Source organism: Ixodes scapularis, unplaced genomic scaffold, assembly GCF_016920785.2.
Source record: "Ixodes scapularis isolate PalLabHiFi unplaced genomic scaffold, ASM1692078v2 PGA_scaffold3__209_contigs__length_174095766, whole genome shotgun sequence".
In the NCBI taxonomy this organism is placed as follows: domain Eukaryota; kingdom Metazoa; phylum Arthropoda; class Arachnida; order Ixodida; family Ixodidae; genus Ixodes; species Ixodes scapularis.
This window is the reverse complement of record NW_024609868.1, coordinates 129,250,354-129,258,701: the sequence shown is the minus strand read 5'-3', so window position 1 is coordinate 129,258,701 and position 8,348 is coordinate 129,250,354. Positions and strand designations below refer to the sequence as shown.

The 8,348-nt window shown below is 47.7% G+C and overlaps 1 protein-coding gene across 1 annotated transcript; it reads left to right on the top strand.

The window, feature by feature from the left end:
* Positions 1-124: 124 nt before the first annotated feature.
* Positions 125-8,348, top strand: LOC8024850 (von Hippel-Lindau disease tumor suppressor). Its single transcript, XM_002407200.4, has 3 exons — positions 125-652; positions 2,584-2,749; positions 7,994-8,348. Exons 1-3 carry the CDS (start codon positions 500-502, stop codon positions 8,119-8,121), a joined length of 447 nt encoding a protein of 148 aa, XP_002407244.1. The 5' UTR covers positions 125-499; the 3' UTR covers positions 8,122-8,348.

Below are 8,348 nucleotides of genomic sequence, written 5' to 3'. Positions count from 1 at the left end.
ATTAAAATTTAAAGTAATATCAGCAAAAGTGTGTAGGGGTGTAAATGTTAAAGGCTAGATATCGCAAGCTACCGCCCAAAATAAATGCTATGTCTATCCAGTAGATGTTTTATTTCCGCCCACTGATCAGTGTTTCCGCCACTTCCGCTGCATTCGCCCTCAAAGTTGTGTTGGTCGTGTTTCCGCTGTTTTCGCCACAAGCCACACAAGCTACTAATTCATAGGTGATGCAAGATCAACTGGTGATGTATGTGTGTGATCTGCGGTGGATGTGAGGGATCGACAGCCAGAGCGATCGCAGTAATCGTGTCGAGTTAATCTCACGAACGGCAATGGACAGCACACTCTGTGGTTGACAGCGGCCCATGGCCGTGCCTGCGCTATTTTGCTCCAGACATCCGATCAAGGCACCGTCGGGAGCTCCGCCTGGCCGCTACAACACGTTGATTCGGGTTCGGACCAGAGCAGGCGCTGTGCGGACGACAACGACCGTGGTGTGATGTCGGCGGGTGATGTGCCTCCCGGTCTCTCGGGCCCGTCTCTCGTGCCGTCGTTCGTGCGCTTCGTCAACAGGACCGGACGTCGGGTGGACGTGATCTGGCTTGACTACAACGGAACGCGTGTCAAGTACAAGAGCCTGGAACCCGCTCAGGTACATGGCCGACCACGACCGCCCGGTAGGCAGGCGTCCGGAAGCGCTATCGGTAATCGAGCTGTCCATCGTTGATCGGGCCCCGACATCCTTCTAAAGAGTCGTGCCCTCCCGCACTGCTCCTTGACCGGATGTCAATAACGCATACCTGTTTTTATCGAGGAGCTGCATCGCTGCACCGAACAAGGCACACAGTAACAACTCGTCTAGGGAAAGTGCCATAGGAGCCTGCTTTGTAGAACGCGCTCCAGCCCGTGTTTCAGTGTCAAGCTAGATGCGATTGTAGCGCCACCGTTTCCACTGCAGCGACAACTCCGGGACCACTGTGTCCGGGACCTTCTCTCCAGCGAAGGTTCCGGAGTTGGCGGTCCCAGAGAGACGTCCTTCTCCAGCGTTTTTTCCGCTATCTCTCCAGCGTTTTTTTTTTTTTTTTTTGTTAAAGTGAAAAGAGATGGGAAGAGTTTCCCCTGAACTCTTAACCTGTCACCAGCAATATACATACCGAAATGGAGAAGATGGTACAGTCGCGCCTTCCTGCAGCTTCCTCGTGAGCTGCATGATCCAGAAAGTGTGCAGAAAAAGTGGAAGAACAAAAGCAGAAAATCTTGCCTGCGTTGGTAAAGCATACTTTTGCTGACCTCCCCATCTCAAAACAGATTATGTACCACCAACTAAGAAACTTGCATGTTTCGACTGTTGGCAAGAGGGTGGTGCTGCAATCAAATATATAGCTTGCAGTGGCTCGGTTCTGGGAGTGCGAGGAGTCCACATTTCAAGGTCGTGTCCCAACTGAGTTGCCCTATAACCAGACAGAATAGGAACAGCAGGGAGGAGTTTGTTCTCCCACCTCCAGAGCGCACTTCCTACTTTCTATGACGCTTCAGTGTCTCTTGAGCCTTGAGTGTGCATGTGGAGCCAAAGCACAGCAAAAAGCCGGTCGTCCGAAAGAGACGTGCTGCTGGTCTCGGTGTGGCAGTGGCTAAAGTTTTGCCAACACACATGGACAACCTACTGCCACCATACCCTGTAGTAGGTTAAGAAAAGCGGGACAAGTTCCCACTACCTTTTTGCTTCACCAAGCTGGAGAGGATGCGGGCCGACACCCCTCCTCCCTTGGCTTCTCTTCAGCATGTACTCGTTGAAGTGGAAAGAATGGGGGGCTTTGCCGCTTTTCTGAACCTGTGACGGAGTATTCGCGGACTTTGTTTCAACCATACGTTTAGATGCAGTCGACACTTTGAGCAGACGGCGTCAAAAGCGCACCATCATGGCGTTTGTCATGTTTCCGTACATGTTTTATCGTGGCTGAACCAGTCATAAACAGAAGAGACCTAGTGACTTGCGCTTTTTACAGTGCTCGATTGGTCCCATTACCTCATAGCATCGGCTGCATGTGGACTTGAGCTAAGACAAAGTATGGGCATCTTAGTGCAGCTGCGCTTTTATTCCAGAGAAGACTGCCCAGCTCTAGTGTAGCTCGGCACACTTTCGGAATGTGCCACACTGTGCTTACAGAATCAAACTCCACTGCCTTACAGGGCTGTGAGTGAACCAGACGTGCTCACACGTAACACTACATTGTCCTGCACACATCCTCTTGCCAGAGCTGTTTATACTAGTTTGGCCAATGGGTAAAGCCTATGGCCCGCTAGAGCAAGCCGGCTTTGTGATAGTGCTACACAGTGTGCCGTCTTATTGAGATGGACGTAGTCTGTTATATGTCTGAGACATAGATGACGAAGGGGACACTCTCCTGGTTGCCAGACCCCCAACCGTGGTTGCCGAACTGTCGGCATCATTGAAAGATTGCCCAACTCTCTCAGAATAAGTGGCTCTGCGTCTAGCCTTCTGCCGGCTCCCTTCCACACCCAGTACTTCCCTGCCGGACGGGTGGCTTCACGGGGCCCCAACGGGTGTTCTCCCTTGTGCAGGTGTTTGACGTGGACACGTTTGTGAACCACCCGTGGATCTTCCGGGACTCCCTGACCCACGACCGGCTGGTGGTGCGTCACCGGGAGGTGTTCCTGCCACCGGAGCCCGGGCGGGCGGGTCCCGGCGGGGAGCGGACGCGCAGGATAGTGCCCATCACCCTGCCTGGTCAGTGCCTCCGAACGGCAATCTCAAACCAACGGTTGAGACGGATTCTTCTCATGGGGGCAAGAAGCTGAAAGGCTTTGCACAGAGGCACCATTACAACCAAGGTGGATCCATATTTAACTGGATCCACCCATGGTTGTGGGTGGATCCAGTTAATCAGGATTTAAATCAGGATTTAAATTCTTATTACAATGAGGATTTAAATCCTGATTGTAATCAGGATTTAAATCATCTTCAATAAAATTGAAAATGATTTAAATTCTGATTACAATCAGACCAGTTTTACTATGACAATTTAAATCACATTTAAAATAATTCATATTCTCATTTCAAACCTTTTCCACAAAAATAATCCCAAAATAATTTTTTTTTTTTTAAATTTGCCATTGGTCTATTATTTTATGCTTGCTATGGGGTGCATTTGTTTTGTATTTAAATCGAGGAATCATTTATATCGGGGTGAACATGAACACAAAGCAGTGGTTTTCGAGAAAATCTTAGTGTTGAGCTCTTTTTCTTTTCTGCCATGCACTTTGTCAGTCACGTAGCAACCTATTGCAAGTAAATAAGAACATGAAAGAAACACTAGAAGAGTAACGTCTAATTGCAACAAAATCAGAATGCCAAAGAAAAAGCAAATAAAGCTTTTTCACTAACTAAAAATATAAAGCTGTATTTGTTCTATGTTGGGATTTACTAATAAAAAGTTGTTAATTAACTGTATGCTACATTTAGAGTAAGTAATTCTTTCTTCTGCATTGTTTTCGGTGGTTGTACAGATTGACCTATCAATCTGTCAGGTGTAAATATACATTTACCGGTTATGAAGCACTATTTTATAGCTAGAGTGATTTAACTCAAATGGATCCGACTTAAACCAAATAATTTCGATTGAAATCAAATGAATCCAATTTAAATCAATAAAATTTGATTTACTTAATTAAAAAAAAAAATTAAATATTGTTTTTCCCTGATTTCAACCCTTTTTATTAGTCTGTTGCAGGGGTAAGAATAGGACAACAAGTTCTTTTCACAGAGCTCTCTCTGATTGCTGGTTTCCTCCTCTCCAACATTTCCTCCGCTAAAGTGGAAAGAGTGGAAAGCTTTTTGGGAGAAGCTTGCCCACCTTTCGAAACCTGCAACGGAGCATAAGGGCATACAAACGGCGATCTGAATCAAATACAGCTGAACCTCGATTTTACAAAACCCGATTTTACGAATTTCCTGATTTAACAAACAAATTTGGATTCCCCGCGCAGCCTGGTCTCCCTTCCTCGATTTTACGAAGTTCCCGATTTAACGAAATAATTAGCGGGTCCAGGTGACTTCGTTAAATCGAGGTTCAACTGTAGTGGAATGTTGTCCCTGCCTCTAACACTGTTCTAAGATCAGGCTTTCGTGGCTTTCCTTTGCACGGTGCAGGCTGTAAATAACATATCATTATTCAATTTGAACGCCTGTTCGCACATCCCTACTGTTGTCCCTTTAGGAAGGGCGAGACGAGTTGTGGCCGAAGAGGCAAGCTGATAGACACTCACGATACCAAGTATGGTAGCGAGAAAAATGAAATAACACATTTTCCAGCAGTCGCGAATGTCCACAAAGTATTAATTTTTCCTGGGAAGAGAAAAATAAATTTTGAAGTTGATGCTTTTCCTAAGGCAACCAATGCTAGCTGTGCCTTACCGCCGGCTTTGATAGGGAGTGGCGCAAGGTTGGCACCCGACCGGATGCAAAACAAACGGCCTCGGGAAGTAGGCTCATGGTCGTGCTTGCGTCGACGAGTGGCTTCGACGACGAACGATTGAGTGTACGTCGGTCGGGCAGGGCGCTGTGACGTTGGTGGCTGGGGCGAGGAGCTGCGGAAGCCTCGAAGCACAGAGTCCCGCGTGAGGCTATTTGCTAAGCCCGTTCCTTTATGCAGCTGCGATCGTGTGCATTGGTGGAAGCGCCGCGCCAATAGCGCCTCTCTGTGTCAATCCACTTTCTAGCCAAAAAAAGATTTTTTTAAATGTTTTTAAAGCCATTGATTTCCATTTGATGAAAACAGGCATCAAGTGCCTATTTTCATCTAACGTGAATGATCACGATTTATTCCGGACCAGGTAAATAGATGCAGTGTTCCGTTTCGTTGTCTCATGTTGATGAGCTGTCAAGCGCCAGCAGCATGAGGAAGAACCGTGAGAGTCCACGTGCTCGGCCAACAATGGCCTGTGGGCATCTGATTTCCGAAAATGTGACACGCGTAGGTGTACTCTGACGTACTTCTGACGTAGCGTCAGAAGTACTAAACCATCAGTTCGTCGTTTACATTTTTTTTTCGCACAGTGGTGTCGAGCATGGCCGTGTGTATTTTAAATACCGCACGCATTAAATCGCTATACCATAAGGTCTCTTACGAACGCCCGTCCCCGAGAAATAACCCATCCCATTTTTTGGGCTGAATATCCATAGCATAAAAATTCCGAAACGTCGATCCTTTTGTTGCTCCTGAGCTGCTCCGAAGCAGAACTTTTACTGCTCCAAAAGGGCATCTTTGCTGCTTCCAGACCTGCTACAAACGGCTGAAGCTTGCTTCCACCCGTGCGTGTGCTAGCGCTTGAAGTTGGTTGCACAGCATTCCAGACACGCGTAGCTCGTCGCCAACAGCTTAAGAAACATCAACTGAGCTGCAGTTGTAGAACCGTGGTGGGAACAAGACAGAGTTCTCAGTTGAGGTTGGGCAGGCTGCGGTAGCAACTTCTGCCGATCCTTGGCAGAACTCTCATTGCGAAGCTGGAGCTTCAGGCGTCCTCGAAAATGGCGATCTATGCAGAGGTTAGAATCGCCTACAGCGCCTAGGGTGACCGTAGTCCGAGTAGAAGATGGGACGACGGAGAGCAAGGAGGGAAGTGAGGCGGAAAGAATAGCTCTGGGGGCTATTGCCGAGTCATTTCGATGTAAAAACATTTTCTTGGAGTTCTTCGTTGAAAACTCAAATGCCTTCCTTCCTCATTTTTTTTAGCAGTGGCAAAGAAATGTTGCCAACAGAGATGTGCCAAATTGAGTAATGCAGAGAAAAAGTCTCCCACAAAACAGATTGGCAGATGCCACCACAGAAAGGGCTCAAAATTGTATTCTATTGGAGGTAATACTGTCGTAGTGTGTTTATTGTTATAACACTATATCTGTAACGAGTAAAAAGTCTTTCAGTTTTTTTTCCCCCTACTTAGTACTGATTTAGCAACTGTGGACGTAACCACAACAACGGGACGCGAGATTGAAACAAAATGAAGGGACGGCATAATTGAAGCTCTAAAACGGGACTGTCCTGGCCAGAGTGCGACGTCAGGTCACTTTATGACGGCAAAAGGCTAGCCGAAAATAGAGAAGTGAGGACCAGCCAGATATTGACTGGCAGCCATCGAAGAACCACTCTCACACGAAGTTTGTGTGGAAGGCCTGGGCCTTATTGCCTAGATGCTGTCCGTGATGCTTGAGCAACTCGTAGGGTTTTTTGTTGGCTCTCAACTCTTCGGATGATGCGAGTTGCTGGGGACGTCACCACACTTCCACTTTTAGTGCACAAGAGGCGGTCGGTGGATCGACTGACGATGCCTCGAATTACATTGGCGGTGGTGGCCGGCAATGCTGCTTTGACATATTAAAATTAATGTTTCGGAATCCTCTGGTGGCAAACCGGCTCCACTTGGGCGAACCTGGCCTAAAAAATAGAAAAACAGAATTCTGGTAAGTTTAGCCAATGAATTGCTGAGATATGAAATGGTGCAATACCTCCAGTGGTAGTCACGATGCAGAGTCGTGAAGATCTCGTTCAGTTCACCATCTTAAATGACCGAAGGTCTCAGAGTTATTAGAAGGGGTCCTCCATCACGCTTTAGGTGCAAGCTTAGCAGGAGCCACAAGAGCGAGCTCTCGGCTTTCGTAGTCCCTGCCAAGCATGTGCATTTGCGCAGTGAAAGTGTCGTTCAGGGCAACACGCTCGTGCTCGTAGCTTTGGCCTCGTTTGCGCATAAAGTGAAAGAGGCAATGTTGCATAAGTATTGGTATTTGCCAGATCCGGTATGCTGGTTCGCTTTGCTCGATTTCCTTGCGTTGTGATCGTCGTCCCTTTCGCCATGCCCCGTGTTGTCCAGTGCTTGAGTAGTGCAACCTGTGTGAAGCATCGCTACGTGTGGCACAGCGATGTTTGACGACCTGCAAAAAGCTCGGCATTGGTGCAGCCAAGTTGTCTTTGCGCTTCAACGCAGCCCACACCCACAGACTTTACTGCAAATGGTAGTTAGCAGACAGTGATGCTCCACTTACATTAACATTAGATTCCAGTTAAAAGAATAGCTGGTAAGTTCATCTGCAGTCGGGTACCTTTGTTCCCGTTTGATTAGTAGGCTCATTTATCCACACTTTTAAGCTATTTCCTTTTAAAAGGCCACGTAGAGACAATGAAAATGACTGCTGGTTCCACTACAAACACATTTCTGGATGGCGGTTTGCCCACGTGTCTATACTCTGTTTCACAATAACTTGGCGAAGTATGGAGGCTACGACCCCTGTGACCCAATAAGAGTGTCGGAGTGAGGCACGTGACACTACGTCACAGGGACGCGTGTATCACTGTGACGAGTGTGAGGCCCAGAGAAACTCTCTGTCTGCTGGTCAACAGTCGTCTGCTGTGAAACCAACAGACTTCAGACGAACGTCCACCACCGCAACACAGTCGCCCGCTAGATTATCGAGCTCTTTGGGAACTGTTCACAGGACAACCATATGCTCAATTTACGCGGGAATCTGTGGAAGATGCTAATGCCAGGACCCAGTGCGACGTTTTGAGCAAAAGCGGTCAATTACATGGCTGCGATCACCAACGGCCACGGCGCTACAAGGAAAAAATTGGCAGCAGATACGAATGTGGCGTCATTCTTTTGGTTGAAATCGCTCGAGTTCGATTGCTGTTAAAAGAAAAAGAACCTTAAAACTACTTTCTGTCGCGGACGGCTCTGTTGCTGTGACGAGGCCTCCATGGCCTCAACCATGGAGTGTTATCTCGTGCATTGCTCAGACACTCTTACTGGGTCACAGGGGCTGCAGCCGCCACAGTTTGTCAACTTAGCGTGAAATGGAGTATAGCTTGCACACAGTTTGATTCATGAGTGAGCAGGAGCTGAAGGCTCATTGTTAGGACATTCTGGACAGTGGCAAAGTATTTCAACCTTTCTTTTTTCTGGCACGCTCTCTCCACTGCAGTGTATTCCCTGAAGGAAAACTGCTTCCAAGAGATCCGCAAGCGCATCGCCCCGCCCGATGCCATCTGCAAGACGGAAATTCCGACCGCTCTTCAACAGGAATTCCTGCAGTTCCTTCAGCAGCGGTGAAACTAGACCTGTCCGTGCATGCTGACGGAGGGCTCAGACCTGGACCAGAGAACTGGAACTCCCACCAAGTGGACATGGGTGGTGCAGGTGGTGCAAGGAACATGCTCTCAGCGTTAATGTTCTACGAAAATAATCTTTATTGCGCCTAAACAAAGAACACAGGCGTACAAAGCAAGAGCTACAATATGTACAGGAATCTTATATTAAAGCTGCAAGTATACTCGTGA

What these genes read in the sequence shown, in the direction of transcription:
- LOC8024850 (XM_002407200.4), top strand. Translation starts at nt 500, where the DNA reads ATGTCGGCGGGTGATGTGCCTCCCGGTCTCTCGGGCCCGTCTCTCGTG. An exon ending in AGAGCCTGGAACCCGCTCAG is followed by an intron (nt 653 to 2,583) that starts GTACATGGCCGA and finishes TCCCTTGTGCAG; the next exon opens with GTGTTTGACGTGGACACGTT. An exon ending in AGTGCCCATCACCCTGCCTG is followed by an intron (nt 2,750 to 7,993) that starts GTCAGTGCCTCC and finishes TCTCCACTGCAG; the next exon opens with TGTATTCCCTGAAGGAAAAC.